This window comes from Monodelphis domestica, chromosome 3 (genome assembly GCF_027887165.1).
Source record: "Monodelphis domestica isolate mMonDom1 chromosome 3, mMonDom1.pri, whole genome shotgun sequence".
In the NCBI taxonomy this organism is placed as follows: Eukaryota; Metazoa; Chordata; class Mammalia; order Didelphimorphia; family Didelphidae; genus Monodelphis; species Monodelphis domestica.
Window position 1 is genome coordinate 258,346,384 of NC_077229.1, and position 19,376 is coordinate 258,365,759.

The 19,376-nt window shown below is 37.9% G+C and overlaps 1 protein-coding gene across 2 annotated transcripts in view; it reads right to left on the reverse strand.

Moving 5' to 3' along the window:
• Positions 1–5,168, reverse strand: part of APCDD1 (APC down-regulated 1) — a 56,933-nt gene extending 51,765 nt beyond the window's left edge. The window contains exon 1 of one of the 2 annotated variants that reach the window (XM_001370862.4): positions 5,034–5,168. In XM_001370862.4, coding sequence (XP_001370899.1) covers positions 5,034–5,091 — 58 coding nt within the window. In that variant the 5' untranslated portion in view covers positions 5,092–5,168. The remainder of the gene's footprint in view (positions 1–5,033) is intronic. The other variant, XM_056823646.1, reaches the window with a different exon arrangement.
• Positions 5,169–19,376: the final 14,208 nt, after the last annotated feature.

A 19,376-nucleotide genomic window follows, 5' to 3' on the forward strand; every position in this document is an offset into this window, starting at 1 on the left:
GGTGTCAGGAAATTCTCTTAGCAAATTATATTTTCTGAGAATTACATAGGAGTTGCAAGGGATGTTCTGAGATCATCTAATACCTTTATTTTACAGATGAGGATTCTAAAGCTCAAAGGGGTTAAATGACTTGCCCAAGATCACATAAGTCATAATTAGCAAGGCCAGGATTCAAAACCAGATTCTCAAATTCCAAATACGTGCTTTTGCATCACTATCTAACCTATCTTAATAATATTGTTTAGAATTTTTTCAGATTCAAATGATTGTGAAAGTAGATAAAAGTTTAAACATGGTTACCTTGAGTGAAACTAAAAAAGGAGCTTCATTTCCCTGAAAAAGCCAATCAATTTTAATAACTGAAACCCTAAATTCCATTTTTAAAAGAAAGAACTCATATTATCAACAATAAATTTTAGATACATGTATTTCCCTTACAGACCAATCAATCACGCTAGGATCATTAATGCTAATCTTTGTTCTTGGAGCTGAATGATTTTTAGAAAACCACATCAGAAACTTTTATACCTTTTTATGTTGCCTGAGAAAACACTGAAAAGTGGCAGTTTGTAGCAACATACTTTCTTTGACATTCAACTTCTAGGACATTTAACTAGGAATCAGTAGAGCTAAATTGTAGCCCTGATTCTATTACTGAAAAATCTTAGAGAAGTCTTCTCTGGGACTCAGTGTTCCCATTTGAAAATAAGACAATTGAACCACAAGGTCAATAAAATTCCTGCCAGTTCAAATATTCTATGATTCTACTTGAATTAGCTAATGTAATTATATCCATAAATTGAACTGATGAAGAATATATCTGAGAAATTCACTGTCATTTGTCTTAAATGTGTAGTTAAAAAAAACTTTCAGAAAAATTAATAGTGAGCTCATATCTCCACCTTACCTATCTTACTGCCCTGTAAGTAAGAAAATTAAAGTCACAAGTTAACTTAAGCTATCACTATCTAAGTCAAGGAATTTTAAATGTTTAAATTAAGACAATGCACCCAAATGTAACGGTATCTGTGACCTCCTTACCTTTGCTCATAAAAGACTTTACCTACCTTCAAGCTCTCTCAAATGAAGTTATAGGCAGGATAGAAATATCTTCAACAACACTGTGAGAGGAGAAGTCTGAGTTCAAGTAAAGAAGGGCTTGCCCAACTTTCTCAAATGCATTTCTTCACCAATCATTTAAAAGCAAAATTGTTAAAAATGCATGTACCATTACATAACTGGAGACAATATATTGCTTTTGTGGAAATTGAAAAATGGTTATTGTTGATGAGAAGGTAAACTGACCATCATAAGAAGTATAGTGCAATGAATATTATACTTGGAGTCAGGAAGACTTGTGTTCAAATCCTACCTCAGACCCAAATTACTTGTGTGATTCTGGGCAAGTTTAGACCACAATTTCCCTCTCCAGAAAATGTGGATAATAATAGTTCCTATTTTAATGCTATTATGGAAATCAAATGACATAATGTATATATAAACAATTTGAAATCCCAGAAGAGATATATGAATGAGTTATTATTATAAAACCAACTATAAGAAAAAAATCTGAATTATTCATTGCTTAAAATATTTGATGGTTTTCATCATATTTCAACCAAAATCAGTAACAATTTTAACCCTTTAAAATGACATAAGGACTCTTATAAGTTACACTGCATGTTACCAAATACCAATTAGTATAATAGGCCATGAAAAAAATTTCTAAAATCCCTATATCAAAATGGGACATGCATATACTATATGTATGCAAACCAAGCAGATCTTTACCTTCCTTGAGGGGTAGGAGTGATAGGCACCTGTTTTGTATCAAATCACTTTAACCAACTAAAAATAAGAAATTCTGCATTCCATTTTTCTGCTCTGAGTTATTCCCTGGCATTCTGAAAGTATACAGTATTAGTATCAATTAATTATTATCCTTTTTCTCAATTCAGATATGAAGCCATACAAATTCTAGGTACCTGTGCCTTTCAGATCTTCCTGGAATATCTATAGTATTATTTAATCAATTATAGTTATTCTAAAGGGTTTTTTTCCCCATTGAATTCTTTTGGATTTGGATGACAAAATGTGAATCCCCCATGTCATTTTTAGCTTCTCATTTTTTTTAGCCCACTTCTCTTAAAAATAGCAATTATTCCAAGTACTACTTCCCCTATCAAAACATTTCCTTCAGTTACCTCCTGTAAGAAAAACATTGGATTTGGTGTCAGAAGACCAGGATTTGAATCCCATTCTTGCTTACTAACTATGTAATCTTGACAAGTTATTTGATTTCTTTGGGCCTCTGTTTCCTCATCTGTAACATAAAGGGGTTTAACTAGTTTAGGATTCTTCATCTTTTTGTGTCATGGAACCCCCTTGGCAGATTAGTTAAAGTCTATGGGCTCCTTATCTGAAAAATGTTTTCTAAATGCGTAAAATAGAGAATCTTACAAAGGAAAGCAATCAAACTGGAATAAAATTTCACAGATGCCTTATCAAGAACCCTTAGCCTAGATGATCTCTGAGCCCTAAAATGCTTTGAGTCTCTCCTTCTCAGTTTCAGGCTCATCCTTCTCTAAGAACCTCTTAGCATCTTCTGACCCTAAGAAATTTGATATGGACCATAATGGTTCACCAGAGGTCCTTATATCCCAATTTGGAAAACAAAACCAATCTGAGTTGTCACTTGAGTTACTCTGGTCACTCTGAATCAGAAATTTTAGGCTACTATTCTGTCCTAGACATGGATGAGCTAGTTAAGGTAACTAGAAGCATTTAAATACCTCTTAAAGATGGTGGTGAGGAAATGATGCTATGCCTGACCTGGAGTAGGCAGCAAGTTTAAGGATCTTGTCATTCATTACTTTTCTAATTCAAGAGGCAATGATGTCTCTTTAAAAATGCTTTAATTCCAGCTAACTTTTCATGTTCTTTTGTTTTAAGTCCATTAAGACCACATTTTTTTCCTTTTTTCCTTTTTCCTATAAGATATAACTATAGATGAAAAAATGGACAATTTCCTTCTTTTCATCTCTCTCTCTCTCTCTCTCTCTCTCTCTCTCTCTCTCTCTCTCTCTCTCTCTCTCTCTCTCTCTCTCTCTCTCTCTCTCTCGGTGGCAGCTGCTGTTTTGATCTGTTCATTGGCTCTGATTTGTTTCATGTTTCAGCCAAAGATTAAAACTGCTCTGTAATTCTAAGCAGATGGGCCTGGGAGTCCAACCCTATAATTATACCTTCTCTCTTTTGCCCTCTAACTGCAAGACTCTCATTTTGACTTTTAAACTTCCAAAACACTGGGTCTGAAAGTACACCTTGGCCATAAGGAAGGTCTGGCTTAAGCAGTCAGGCTGACAGCCTATGGCATTGGTAGCTGGGCAGCCTGTGAGATTATAAAGAAAATGTCAGCCTACTCAGTTAATGCATTTGTCTATGATTCCAAGAAGAATTCAAATTGATTCTAAGATGAGCTATACCTTATCCAGAACTGGGTTCCTGCTCTAAGTCTGAGGAAAGAATATCACCTGGAATGGTCATCATAACCTAGACACATACCCAGTGATGCCATTGATAGAGATCAGTTGATTCAGAGAAAGAAAACAAGGATGAGGAACTAGTGTCCCTAGAGATGCATCATTCAACAAGCCAGTGTGTTTCTCTGCAATATTTTGCATTTATATGAAGCAAAAAAAGCATCAACTCTAAAGATACTAACTCATTTTACAAAACACTTTCCCCCCACAAAACCAGTATTAGACAGGTATTTCAATTATTATTCCCATTTTATGGATGAAAACATAGAGGCTCAAAGAGTTAGCAACTTCCCAAAGGTCACATACCTAGTAAATGGCAGAGTTTGGACTCAAATGCAAGTTCTCTAATGCCAAGAACAGTGTGCTTCTTCTGCAAGAGCACTAGAAGAAGTTGCTTTACCCCAATATATTAATAATATATTTAGTTGCTTATGCTATGCCAGGTAATCCAGTTCTAGTAGCTTCTTTGTAGGTTATGATATAATCCTGATCTTTCTTTTATCTGTCCAATTTTCCACAAAGAATATTCCAAAATCTCCTAAAGGCAAGTAATATATATGGGATGAGAGCTAGAATCCTTTGTCAAAGCTCTTTTGGGTATTTTGAACTTTTAATCAAATCAGACCAAACCAGAACATTAGGAAAATAGCACCTTAAATTCAGATAAACCATGTTAGACTTTCCTTGGATTACTAAATCTTTGGTAAATTATTTGTTCCCTACTTTCAGATTGTACCCAAAGACTTCAGGACTGCTTATGCATGGGGATCTAAAACAACAATGCATTTCAGAACTGAATTAGTGAGCAGCTGTCATTAGGAGCTGAAATAAATAATCTGTACAACCAATACTCTTCCAAGAAGTTTAGAGATAAACACACGTGGTACTTTTTTCCATAAAAGTTCATAGTTATTCTTTAGAGTTCCATTAAAAACTTGGAAAACATCAAGAATCACTCTATGGGCTTTGGAACTTTAAAAAATGACCACAAGGCTCATAATTTAATTATAGCATCTCTGCTAGTAGTTGGAAATGCTAAAGAAAGAATAAAAAACATTTGCCAAAAAGTTCATACTCTTTGACTCTGGAGGTAAAGGGGGGAAATCCAGTAATCTTGTCTTCACATATAAGAAAAATCAAGCAGCAAAGGCCAAGGGTTTGGAAGATAAAAGGAGCTCTCACATAGAACTAGAAAAGGAGGGAGTAACAGAAATTATACTAGTTTCCCCCAAGTGTTTCAGAGCTATCACAGATCTAGGCCTGGTAGAGATCTCAGAGGCCATATCCTAACAATCTATTATTGTACAGATGAAGAAACTGAGGTCTAAGAAGGTTAAATGATTTAAAAATCACTTTTGTGTATTTTTCTATGTCCTAAACTGACTATAGGTTTTTATCATGGATAATTATAAAAGACCATTAAAATTTACCAGCACATCTGCTCTCTTGGGGAGGGGAGTCTTTAGTAAATCACCCACTAATGCATTCACTCACCATGCAAAAGGAGGGCCAGGAACAGGTATCTGACCAGGATGCGGTAGAGATGGGACATTTCCAGTTTTATTTTGATACTTCCTCCTCCTCCTCCTCCTCCTCCTCGTCCAGGAGCTTTGGAGATTCTGTCCTCTTTCTGATTGTCCGTAACTATTTTCTTCTAATGCTACTTTTGGACTTCCTTAGAGACAAAATGATGCTAAATTTCTTGCTTTCTCTTCCCTCCCTCCACCCCCACGCCTGAAGAAAAGTCCACTACTCCCTTCCGGATGAACTTGACAAGCCGGATGAAAGTGAGCTGGAAAAGTTGCGACCAACAGCCGCGGCCTTCCTCCCGGGGGGGTCTCTGGGTCCCTTAGCAGCGTAGGCTTCGGGGGACAGCGTGCAGAAGATTAAGCGGGGCTGTGGACAAAGGAGGTGCGTTGAGCCCCGAGAGAGGAGGGCGAGTCGCCAGGTCGAGAGATTCTTAGTGGCTTCTGCCCCCCGCAGTGTCCCTTCTCTTCTTCCTTTTCCTTTCCCAGAAAATTGGCTTTTCAAGTTTCACCTCCAGCTACCGAAAAAAGTTCTGGCGGCCTCACGCTCGGAGACCACTCACTCCATCTCCTTCTGCCTGGAAGAAGGCGGCAGTGACAGGACAACCGGGGAATGTCCCGGGGGACCTCCCGCAGTTGGGTCCGGAGGACGCAGCGGAGCGTCGGACTAGTCCTAGGAACTCCGGCTGTCACGGGCACCGTTCACTGGCCGGGGATGGAGGACTCGAGCATGTGTTGCGCGCTGGGGCAGAGGGTTCAGGAAGGCACTGATTCACGGGTGCCTGCAGTTACTTCTCTGATTCTGCCGCCGTCGCTGGTGCCGTTGTCCCCCCTCTTGGCCCTGGACGTTGGCAGAAGTCTTTGCCTCTCGGTGCCTTGGGTGGCGTCCGCGGCCGCGTTCTCTACCTCCCTCCAGCTCCGCTCTCTGAGCCCAGTCGCTGCAGCCACCACCGCTGCTGCAGCTGCAGCTACTCTTCATATTTCCCGTGCAGCGGCGGCGGCGGCAGCATCAGGGGGAGGGAGGAGGGGCAGGGGGAGAGGAGGGGTCAGGGAAGAGGCGACTCAGCGCCACTCATCTCCCCCAGCTGCCGCCAGGGAGGGAGGGAGAGAGAGAGACTTGAAAGGGCGGGTTGGGCGGCCCCTCCCACTTCTCCCCTCTCCCCTCTCCTGTCTCCGGGTTGCCCAGCCTCCCGCGGAGCTTCTAAGGGCTGCCCGCCCCGCCCCCGTCCCAGTCCCCCAGAGTCGATGGAAGTTGGTGGGCACTTCCAGCCCCTCTGTTTTGGGAAGCGAAGTTTGTCCTCCCTTCCTAACATCCCTTCCAGCTCTAAATTCTATAAATCCTTCCTCCCATCTCCCCTATACTCTGGGACTGCTGTTGGGGACCTAAGTTATAGGCTGTCTTTCCCAACCATCTCAGCGGTGCCAGGATCCTGGTTTGGATTCTGCGTGGGAGAAAGGTGTTCCAGGCTAATCCCATTCAGACTTCACAAAGCTGAAAATCCCAGATCTGATCTGACCGAGGATATTTTGGTTTTGCTTTTTTAAGTTAATTCACTTTTTAAAATTAAAAGTGAATGTGTGTATGAGAGAGACAGAGACAGAGAGAACGCTCTGTGAGGCTTTCTAGCAGGAACCGTGCATGTCTTAACTAAATATATCCACCTCAAGTTAGTTCCCTGCCTCCTCTAGTAAGCACATGAACCTATGTCACAGGTCCCAACCTGTGGAGGGAAAGGTGTAGGCAGCAGGAGCCTGTTTGTTTTTTGTTTTTTGTTTTTTCCCTCCCCTTCTTTAAGTTATAGACCCGTCCTTTTTTTTTTTTTTTTTTGAAAAATTTATTTAATTAGTTAATTTAGTACATTTTTCCTTGGTTACAAGAATCATATTCTTTCCCCCCTCCCCCCACCCCTTCCCGTAGCCGATGCTCAATTCCACTGGGTTTTACATGTTAGACCTGTCCTTTTAAAGTACAATTGGATGGTTTGAAAAACTTACTGTCGAACCCTCTAAGGTCCATTAGGAAATCTTTTCTGACAAATTCACTTAACTCCTGCATCGCTCCCAATAATTCCTTGACATAGTCTAGCCCAAAGGCTTCAATGTTAGGAGCCCCTCCCTATGCATATTTGCTAAATGAATGAATGGAATTTGTATATACATTATTTGCATTCTGGGGGCTGTTCACTTAGGTTCAATTTCATAAAAGCCTCAAAGGCAGAAACAATATCTTCTACTTGTTTCGTAATTCTCCGGAGCTCCACATACAGAGCTTTGCTGGAGCAAGCAGTTTGGGTACAACAATAGCAATTTTATTCAACTCAGTTCAACACCTAGTAAGCGGTTGAAAATACAAAGGTGAATATTCATGGAGAACTCTGTAAATGTTGACAGACCAGTAGTGAAAGTATTGTGGAATGAGTAGTGGATTGGGAATCTGAATCCTGAGGGTTCAAATAACACCTGGGTTACCTGCTCCTAGGGTGGCTTTGGGAAGTTCCTGAACTTCTCTGGGCATCAATTTTCTCTTTTGTAAAATCCAGGGATTGGACTATTGGCCTTTTTAGGTCCCTTCCAACTCTAAATCTATCACCCTGTAACTAATGTCAGGCCCCTGGGATAATTTAGCAAGCGTTCACATTCTCACCTCCTTGCAAGAAGATTCCTCTCCTATTGAAATGAAAGTCATCTCACATGAAACATACAAGCATTCCCAGAACACACCCATTGCACACAATTCACTGGGGGCCCTTTTCACAAATAAATGCAACATTGGTTTGAACATCTTTTTAAAGTACCAGCTTCCCCAGTGTGATCTCTGCCTCTTTAAACAGTGGAACGACTCAAAGCCTTAATCTCCTTAGGTTTCAAGAACTATCTGGGCTTCAGTGACAGTCCAGTAGTTCTGCACAATGAAAAATAGTTGAGAAAATATTTTGAGGGAAAAAGTTTAAATTCCCTTTGTTTCTTTAAGAAAACTCATCTGTCTCTTAAAGACCCATCCCAGATACCTCTTTCCGGGTTTTTGTTTGTGTTTTTGTTTGTTTGTTTTTGGTGTGCAAGTAAGATGATACTGATTAAGATTATTTGATGTATTTTTGTTATTACCATCATTTTAATGTTCCTATCTGTAATAAAAGTATAATAAAACTTGCCATCTGTCTTACTCGAATATAATGAGGATTAATGTGTTAATGTTTGCAAAGTTTGAAGATGAAAGGCCCCCAATGTATGCACATAGTGATGGTAATCATAATAATGCCTATTAGCATTAGCATTGTTTTTAGTTAGTCTTCCTCTGTTAAATCTTTCTGGGGAAAACTTTGTTCCTGATAATTTGCTCAGGCTTTGGAAATAGAGTATAGTCTATAGGACTTGAATATTCCTCAAAATGTCAGTAGTTTGTTTTGTTTTGTTTTTTTAGTTTAAAGCAAAGTACTGATTATTCTCCAAATGTGGACTACTTCAGCATTTTTAGTAAGCTATGAAAAGTCACCAAGAATAACCAAGATAGTATTTTGATACTAACAAGATCATAGATCCAGTTCCTATCCCTAATCTGATTTAGTCTTCCAAGTTTATTATATTTTCTGTTCAAATCAAGTTGTCTTTCTCTTCAAGTTTTCTTTTGAAACTATTAATTTGTGTACATATTAATTCTCTTTACCTCCCCCATCTCCTTTGTTGTAAACTCTTGAATGACACTCTTGAATTCCTTTTCTATCACTGTGCTGATCAGAGTTGAAGTAAATTGCTATCAAAGTAACCAAAAAACTTTTCTCTGTAAACCTTGTGAACTAAGGAGCACTATCATTTTGGAAGACCCAAAATTATAATTTGTTCAATTCAGCAAATATTTATTAAGGACCTACTATATGCAAGTTACTTTATTACATTCTTCAATATTCACACTCTAAGGCCACCTATATCTTCTAGGTCCTCACTCAGCCACTGACTTCCACTCTTCTAAGTTTGATCCTGGATGGCCAAAATGGCTTTATCTCACCATGCCCTGACTTCTTCCTGGGACAGTTTGCCTCCCAAGCAAAGTAATATAAAGTAATTTAAAGAGAAAAAAAGTTCCAGAAAGATTCATCTTGGAGTTAAAGCCTGAGCTGTGCTTTAAAATACATATATACATATATATATATTGTGTGTGTGTATACATATACATATACATATACATATACATATATATATACATATATATATATTAGGGATTCTATCAGGTAGAATTGAGAAGCAAGCTAATCCAGACATAGGATGCCATTTATGCAAAGGCATCTTATTCTTGTTAAGTCATTTTCAATCATGTCTGATTTTTCTTAACCCCATTTGGGTTTTTCTTGGCAGAAATACTGGAATGGTTTGCAATTTCCTTCCCCAACTAATTTTACAGATGAAGAAAAAGCCAGGGTTGCCCAGAGTCACAGCCATTAAGTGTCTGACAATAATTTGCTGATTCCAGGCCCAGCACTCTATTCCCTGAACTATCCAGCTGCCTCCATACATACATTATTATTAATTATATTTGAGCCATAGTAGAATTATTCATTAATTCACACATCACTTGTAATGAAAAACTACTATGGCAAAAGTAGTACAGTGGTTAGAGTATTGGGAGTCAGGAACATCTGAGTTCAAATCCTGCCTCAGGCACTAGGTGGTTGAGCCCAGAAAAATAATTTCACTTCACTTATGTAAGGTATGATCTATTATCATTACTACTTATATTGGCAAATATTGTAATTATTAACTAATTCTCATAACATCTGCAACCAAAGGCTCCTCTCTTGGATTCATTTCCTCACCTGGTAAAATGGAGGCTTCAGACTAGATTTTTTTTCTAATATTTCTTCCAACTTTAAATCTATACTTCATGGGAAATGTGATTTACTTTTTAGTTTCTTTGAGAATCATGAGAGGCAATCAATTGATTCAATAGCAGTCCCAGATCCTAGATTTAGAACTGGATGTAAGGGCAACGAGAAAGCACATTGGACAGGGCACCAAACTTGGGGTCAGGAGGACTTGGATTCAAATTTTACCTCAGACACTTTCTAGCTGTGTGACCCTGAGCAAATCACTTAACCTCAATTGCCTAGTCCTTATTACTCTTCTGCCATAGAATCAGTACTTAGGTAGAAGGTAAGGGTTAAAAAAAAAAAAGGAAAGAACTGGTTGTTACTTTAAAGACCATTTAGTCTAACTCCTCAATTTTCTAGATAAGTAACTAAAGCCCAGGAAGGTTAGATTAATTGTCAAAGATCACAAGGGAAGTAACAGAATTAGGATGGGAACCCTGGTTTCCTGACTGAAACTTCTTTCTACTGAATTACACTTAGGAAGTAGAGGATCCTTGCAATTAGAATCCCAGTTTGGAATCTATAGGGGCATCATACTAGTGGAAAATCACTCCTAGATTCATAGCTCCTAGTTTTAATAGTGGGAGTGGGAGTGGGAGAATGGGAGAATGGAAGAATAAGAACTTTTACTAGAAGCAACATTTAAAGCAGACTTATGAAGAATGGACCCAGTTGAAGCTATTTTAAAAGTATTGCAGGACTTTGAATTCTATGCCAAAAAAAAAAACAAAACAAAACCCATCACACATTGCAACTAATTATATTTTCACTCACAGAACAAAGCAAAAGATCAATTCTCAGAAAATAGCTGAACTGTCTGGATGTCGATGCTAAAACCCTTAACAAAAATCACTTTAAATTATCTTATTCAAATCTCCAAGGAATTCATCAAATAAAATTAGCCAGAGTAAATAGTGTTCTTTAGTCAGTAGCTTCTTCCTCAGTTACACTTTTTCTGGTATCTTTTTTTTTTTTAAACCTTACCTTCAGTCTTGGAGTCAATACTGTGATTGGCCCCAAGGCAGAAGAGTGGTAAGGGCTAGGCAATGGGTGTTCCGTGACTTGTTCAGGTTCACACAGCTGGGAAGTGGCTGAGGTCAAATTTGAACCTAAAACCTCTCATCTCTAGGCCTGACTCTCAATCCACTGAGCCACTCAGTTGCCCCCTTTTCCCTAGTATCTTAAATACAATCGGTGATCAATAAATGTTTATTGAGTGGAAGAATGGATGAATGATTTGGTGAATAAAAATTTACATAGGGAAAAGTATATTGATTAGAATAACTATCTCCTAAAATTTTTTAAAAGGTTGACTTTTCCTCTGAATTACCAGCTTCCAGTTTTAAGAAAGGTTCCTCTAAAACCTTTCTCTAATTCATTGACCATAGATGTGGGGGGAAACCACTTTTAATTTCTGTGAACTCTATATGTCCTTAGATAGTGCCCTGCACAACTAGGTACTCAGTGTAGTGGAAAGAACTTAGATTCAGGAGAGACCTGAGTAAATGGCTTAATGAGTTACTAACTAGGTGACCATGGACAAATATCTTTGTCTGAGCCTCAGTTATCCCATTTGTACAATGGTAAGAATAATATTTACATTGGCCACCTCCCAAGTTTGTTCTAAAGAAAGTGTTTATATAAATAGCAATTCAGTTACTATTGCTGCTGTTAACGATGATAATAAGAAGGGGGGCATTTGGAGAGGGGGTTGGGGAAATGGGTGATAATATGGTGTAATATGGGGAGAGAGAAGGGAATCTCCCCCTATTGGGTCAGAACCAGAGTGAGGTAGAGTCAAGTAGAGTCAAGTAGAAAGAGAAAGGGGATGGATTGATTTCCCTATCTCTTCTCCCTGGCAAACCCCACTCTGTCTGCCTTCAAGATCACAAACTCCTGTTCCCTCAGAGACTTGGTTGAAACAAATATGATACAAACAACTTATCTCTCTTTGAGGAGAGAAATGTAACTTCCCTCCTCCAATCTTCAAAGTCTCCTTCCTTTCTTAGACACTATGAAGCCAGTCACTTGTTCTTATGAACAGCTGTTTATTCTAAGGGAACAAATGAAGGGTAGGGCAATTGAATTGAGGAATGAGGTATTGGGAAAGAGGGAGTGGGAGGTCCCTAGAAGTAACTGAACCCCTTCTCTCAAAGTCTGGCAAAATAAGGCTTTGCTTGCCTAAACCCCCTTCCCCTCCCCCCTCCCCCATCAGTTGTGAAGATGTCCTGACTTTCTAGCTGCCTTGGCTATTATAACAAGTTCAAGGATTTCAGGAGATTCCAAGGAATTCTTCTTATAGTGAACAGCTTCCTGTTAAAGTTCTATTCACTCAGCTTGTCTTCTCTGGAAACTGGGTTAGGAATCACAGGAGAGTGCTGGTCCAGAGCTCCGCTCAGGTCCTCCTTTCTGTTGGGCTTCCCAGAAAGAAGTCAGTTCCCAATTGTCCAGATCCTCTTACTTTCTCTCTCCTCCCTTCAGAACTCTCTCTACTTCCTGCCCCTTCCCCTGTTCCAGTTGATCCTTCAGCCTGCAAAATCTGCTTCTCTCTTCCTTCTGGCAGGTTTAGTCCAAGTTCCTCTCTTACAATGGTATAAAAGGAAGAACAATGTCTTTGGAGTTTCTAGAAATCTGAATTTTAATCCTTGCCACTTGTTCGACTATTAGTAAATCACTTAACATATTAAAAGAAAATTCCAAGATCCTCAAGCTAAGGATAAATATAAAATATGGGGGTTTCTTTTTTAGTTCCTCCTTGGAAATATATTGCTGCTATTTAGCTAGTTGACTCAAAGTGATCCTGAGATTTTAAAGTTTTAAAATAATTTTTGTTTCCATTTAAAATAAATTAATATTAATTTATCAATTCAAATCAAAATTAAAAGTAATTTAATTAATTTGAATTTAATTATAACTTATTTAATTAATTTAATTTTATTTTGTTTTAAATAGTTAAAAGTAATGTTAATATTTATAATGTGTTTAGCATTTTAAAATAATTATTAATAGTTTGTTAAATTAGGGAGTTAGACCAAATGATTTCTAAGATTGCTTCTAACATTCACTTCAAGGAAATCTACAAGCGAATTCTGGACATATATATGGTAACACAACCTTTCTGTATTTCAGCTATCCAGAACACCAATAAAAAACAGAATATCAACAAATCAGGCCTCTGAGCAGTCAAAATAAAGATCAAAATAGCCACACATATTTTGTTTAAAGGAGAATCCTTCCAGCTCTTATTCACTGTTAATTCACTCATATTTTACATGCAGTTTTAACATAATTGGTGCTGTTTTTCAGTTCCATAGATCATGAGAAAGGCTGCTAGAGGCAGACATGCTGACAGTCAATTTGTGAAGAAGTATATAGAAAAGCTACTAAAAAGGGTAAAATGACAAAGAGACTGAAAAATCAGTCATCTGGGAATTCTGTACACAGTTCATGGAGTTCAACCTAACTTAATGGGCCTAAGAGCTGCACAGTGAGTAAACTGATATTCCTAATGATGGCCCTGAGTCATCTAGGAAAAGTGAAATTATGTTTGGCATATTCTACTTAAGAAGACAAAAATGAGATACAGCTGAAAGAGCATCATATTCAGCCATAGGGTCTAGGGGATTGTAGAATTCTCACTCTATTATTTATTAGCTGTATGAGACAAGTTATTTTACCAATATAGATCTTCTTCTTGTCTATATACTGAAAGATTTTGACTAGATAATCTCTGATTCCTTATTTCTCTAACATTTAATAAGCTTATATTAAAATAGGACTGTAGTTTATTTTAGAAATATTTCCATCAAAATGGTTAATTTTTTCTGTTTGATGTCTCAAAGGGTAAACTCTTAACTCTTCAGAAAATTCACTTCATAAGGGCTCCAGATAGTTAAAGTTTTACTGTAATATAACTTGTAATATATAATATAAGTAGACATATATGGAGATTAATAGTTGCCCTCGTTGTTTACACTGACTTTTTCTTGACAAAGATGGACCCCAAAATGATTACTTTCATTTTTCAGTTGCTAAGTCCTAATTTTTCAAATTTGTCTTTTCAATTGCTCAATCAAAAAATATTTATTAAGTACCTGTTACGTGCCAGGCACTGTATTAAGTGCAAGGGATACAAATATGAAAATCAAATTCCTGCCATCAAGAAGTTTATAATCTAAGGAGAAAAGACAATGAACAAAGTAGAAATGAAAAGGAGGGAGAGGAAGGGAAGCCACCTATCATGGAGGGATGATGGAGAATTCCAAAGTATATAGCTAGGTATGAAATGAAAGAATGGCTGGCTGGAACTTTTGGGAGGATCTCTGCACTCTTCCTTCTATTCAGAGTATCAATGAAGTGTGAATATCAAAATGATATGGTTCCAGGTAGCATGATAGGGAAGTTAGCTTTCCACAGTTGGTTTTGTAGCATTTAAGTAGTAACATTTTTTCCTAGTTTTAAGTAGATATATCTTATACAGTCTAATGATTTGCCTCTATTACATTTCATTGCTTCAAAAGATGCATTTTTTATATTACAACTTATTCATGTCTTCATATTCTGATTTACTCTTGTCCATGCCTTCCATATACATTCAGGAGAGAATATACCCTGTGCTCTAGAGGCCTTATTTTGGTTCCTTTAATATCTTTTCTGTTTGTTTTGTTTTTAAACTTTTTCCCATTTAAGAAGCATGTTTTCTCTTTTGCCTATCACTCCCCCTCAATTGAGGGGGGAAATATGCATAATTAAGCAAAGCAAATTCCCGTTTTGGCCATATAAAAACAAATATTCCTTGTGCATCTTGAGTTAATCAAGATGCAATTCTGACTCCATCAGAAGTTGTATATCATGCTTTATCAATAATCCTCTGGAATCACATCATAATTGCATTAAATAGAGTTCTAAAATCTTTCAAAGTTATTTGTTTTTATAATATTGTTATTGTATCAACTATTCTCTTAGCTTAGTTCTATTAATTTCACTTTGTATCATTTCATAAAATTTTCTCACATTTTTCTGAAGTTGTACCTTTTGTCATTACTTACAGTACAATAGTATTCCATTACATTAATAAGTCAATAATACAATTACAATAATAATAAGTATAATTGTTCAGCCATTTTCCAATTGAGTGGCACCCTCTTAGTGTCCTTTAAAGCCTCGGAGACACCATTGTGATACTCAGGTATGACCATCTATTATCCTTTGCTCTTTTTGCATGATTGGTTCACTTCCTTTTCCAATCAAATCTATCTAACTTCTTTGAACTCAAAACACTTTTAAAAACATAGAGAAACTGAAGCATAGATTAGTTAAGGCATTTACTAACATCTCTTAATCAGAAGTAGAGTTTACTTCCAAGTACTATATCCTTTCTTTAGATCTTAACTTGGGATATCAAGATGAAAAATTTAAAAAAATCAATCTTTCATCTAGATAGCTTCATGATAGAAGCAATATCTGACATGTAGATTAGGCTAGTTTTTAGTTTTCCTCTAAAAGACAAAAAAATCTGTCCCTGAAATATGATTTGTTCAGGGGTCTAAGGATCAAGTCATTTATGTTGCTTTCCAGTCACCTAGCAAAAAACCCAGCTCCCCACCCTCCCAAGGAATAAGCCCTTCAGACTTGGCAGATGCCCCACTACCATCTGAGTCACCAGATCTAACACACCCTGCTGACTAGACAGGTTTTCATATGGAGACCAGGTGGGAGCATATCTACCTGAACCAAAACTGTACCCTTATTTATTATTCTTTCCATTCAATGACTAAGTAAACCTCCTTTTGCAAACTGCTAGTTGTCTCAATTATTTCTAATGTCTCAATTTATTCTAATCTTGGGCCAGAAGCAACAGACTGGAATGAATTATGTCTTGCCTACAACTGTGCTAAATAGTTGGAAAAAACCCACTTATTTGCATTAAAATTGTTTTTTCATTCAAATTATGAGTATTGTGTAGACACAACCACTTGCAAAGCAACTGTGTTGCTGCTTTTTATGCTACATTGCAAGGGTTCTGGAAAGCAGAATTTGGGTATTTAATAGTCTATGTACTTCTAAATAAATCCGGAATATGTCATCTGAGAACTGATGTGTGATTCAGCCTGGAGTACAAACTCAATAATTCCTATCAACATCCATGGATTACTTGCAAAATCAACAGAATCGACAAGTAGGTTAAGTATTCTGTCACCTTAAGGATGTATCATTTGTATTTGGAAAACCTTTTATGTATTTCTCCCCAGATTAACTGTAAACTCTTTGAAGATAGGATATATATCCTTTCCATAGCACTGAGGGATCACATTTACATAATTCTTTAAATTTAAAAAGCACTTTTTTTTCCCTATGTGTGTTATTAATTTCTTCATCAACAAATAGGGAGTTGGACTAGGTAATCTTTAAGGTCTCTTTCTATTCTAAAATCTAACATTTTTCTTACTAGTGAGGAAACAGGCTCATTAAAGTGAAATAACTTGCCTAAGAACACCTTGCCCATAAATGTCAGAAGCTAAGATAGAAACCCAAATCTTTTGAGTCTAAGACCAGTGGCTTTTTCCCCTGCTGCTCCCACACTGCCTCATAGCCCAGAGCACAATGTCTTACTCATATTGGGAATTCATTTGTTGTTATGTGATAAATCAAAGATGTCCATTGGGGATATGAAACTGAAAGCTGTCAGGTTGTATTATCATAAATTATCAATGAATGATAAAGAAACACTCAAGTCAACAAATTTCCTCAACCACTTATAGGAAAAGGTATCAAATGGTATCAAGTTCTAGACCAAACTAGAAGATTTAAGTGAAAGGAAAGAGTATACTTGTCTCCACAGTTAAGAAGCTAGAATTAGGAAGACATTCAATTTCATCAGTAATAACTACAATAATTTCCCATTCAATGGCAAAACCAGATCTCCATCAATGGCAAAACCAGATCTCTACCAATGACATCATTGGGCATAATCCACATATATAAGAAGTAACATCTCTGTAATTATTATTTGAAGATCTAGATTGAGAGACTGCTAGGTGGCTCAGTATATTCAGAGCCAGACCTGTAGATGGAAAGTCCTGGGTTCAAATCTGACCTATGTACTCTGGGCAAGTCACTAAACCCCAGCTGTCTAGCTGTTACCACTTCTACCTTGGAACTAATACTTAGAACCGATTCTAAGATAAAAGATAAGGATTTTTAAAAAGAGAAAATCTAGATTTTTTAGCTATAAAGACACAGCAAGTCAAATTATAGTATCAGATGAAAGGTACCATCTCATGGTTAACCAGACCTGAGAATGAAAAAGAAGATTAAAAAAAATAACAGGGGATTCATAAAAACAGTTACTTGAGGTGAATCAATAACAAGCAGAATGGACAGAACATGATTAGGACAAACTTGAGCATAGTAATGTTGAATCTACCCTTATTTTCTATATATTTACATATGTACATGTTTTCTGTCCCCTCTAGAATATAGGCTCCTGGAGGAAATGTATGACTTCATTTTTGCCTCTATATCCCTGGTGTCTAGCATAACACCTAGGACATATTGGCACTTAACAAATTGTTGATTAATTAATGGAAGAATTTAGGAAAATAGCCTTCATGAAGGCTATTAATGACAATAATAACACAGTTAGAGATTATTTGAAGATTAATAAATCTATACACACACACACAGATTTCCTATGCTACTCACAATAACCCTATGATGTAGTCTCATTTTATAGATAAGGAAACTAAAATTCAGAAAAATTAAATGACTTGTCCCAGGTCACACAGCTAATAAGTGATAGAAGAAGAGAGGGAGGGGGATATGGAATTGAGTGAATTATATAGTATAGAAATATTAATTAATAATGCTAGGAATTGTCTTTAAAAAAGATAGAGGGAACACCGAGGGAAGCTTAGACTTTCGGTATGGAGAGGGGGAAAGAGAGGAGAACCCCCTTCTCAGAGTGGGGTTCAGGGAAGATGGCAGATGTAATGAGTTGACTCAGAAAGAGGAGAGGGGATTTGAAGATTTTCCCCCTTCTGCCTTCCCCCCTTAGCTAAAGCCATTCTCCCCAATTCGCTCTTGTTCCCTCTTCACTACTCGAGACCAAAGGGTCTCGAACAGACCTTGGTCTGTTCACTCACACTCAGCTTGGGGAACAGATAACTTCAATGTCAACTCAAACAAGTAATACAAAAGGAATAACGGGCAGGGAAGAATGGGAAGAGGAAAGTAGGGAAAAGGGGGTCCATGTCTCTATCTAAACCCTTTCACCTCCCTCCTCAAGTTTGGAGGGAACTCAGGCCTTGGCAGCCTGAGCTCCCTGAGAAAAAGTCAGATTGACTCACCCCTGGGCAACAGGAGCTGAGGTAAAGTGTGCTCAGGATTCTCTTCAGAAAGTCCCTTCAATTGGGAAGTGTTGGGGGAAAGATTTCTAGTCACCAGCAGGAAAATTGGGTAACCCTCAGGAGAAAGCCTTTCCCCCAACTTCTCTCTTTGGCTTCTCAAGACCAAGAGCCTCTAAGTGTCCTCCAAGCCAGAGTCTCCTCCTCCTCCTCCGGATTTCACTCCTGAGCCCCCCTCCCCCATGTTGAGGTGATCACTTTCACATGCTCTTCAGCTTGGCACTTTTTCTCTAGTGCCAGCCTCTGTTAGAGAATTTTAAGCTGTATGTTGGCTTTTTCTCCTCAGGGGATTTCTCTCTGAAGAGTGTGTGGAGCTACATTGTATCATTTCTATGTAAAAAGCCAGAAGAATCTAGAATCTATCTTAAGATTTTTCCAACTCTGATCTTCATGTAGGAATGGAACCTTTGTTAATCATCCTCCACCAAGGAGAAGAGTCATGCAAATAAGCTTTTTTGGTATTATAACTAAAGCACAGCAAGCCCAAATAAAGATGTGGTCTAGAAATTGTGACAGAGCAGAAATAGAGAAAGAAGACACATTGCATAGGGTGGAGCCAAGACAGTGGTATAGTAGCAGGAGTCTTCTGAATCTCTTTCCAATGGATCATTACAAAGCATCTGAAAAGGACAGAAATCAAAACTGGAGGAGAAAAGGGACTCTACCACTGGACACAGTGATGAAAATAAGCACTAAGTGGAATTTCTCATGCTATAAGGGGGCAAAACTATATTAATCAAAGTGCAAGCTGATCAACCCTCCCCCATACCACCTACCACACCAGAGTTAGAGTGAGAGCCTGGGCAATCCCTAAATTTGCAGGGGCTGCCTGAAAGCACCACAGACTTACCCCTGAGGGCAATGGTAGTCCCTGGCAGCAAGACTCAAAAGCTGAGGAATATGGCTTGGGCAGAAGAGAATGGAACTTGGACAGTAGAGCAGCTGGCCACATCCAAGGCAGCAGGGTCTGGAAAGACAGCCTCTGGGCAAAATGCTTTAAAGTGCTCCCTACACAAAGAACATCACAGATTTACCTGCCCTCAA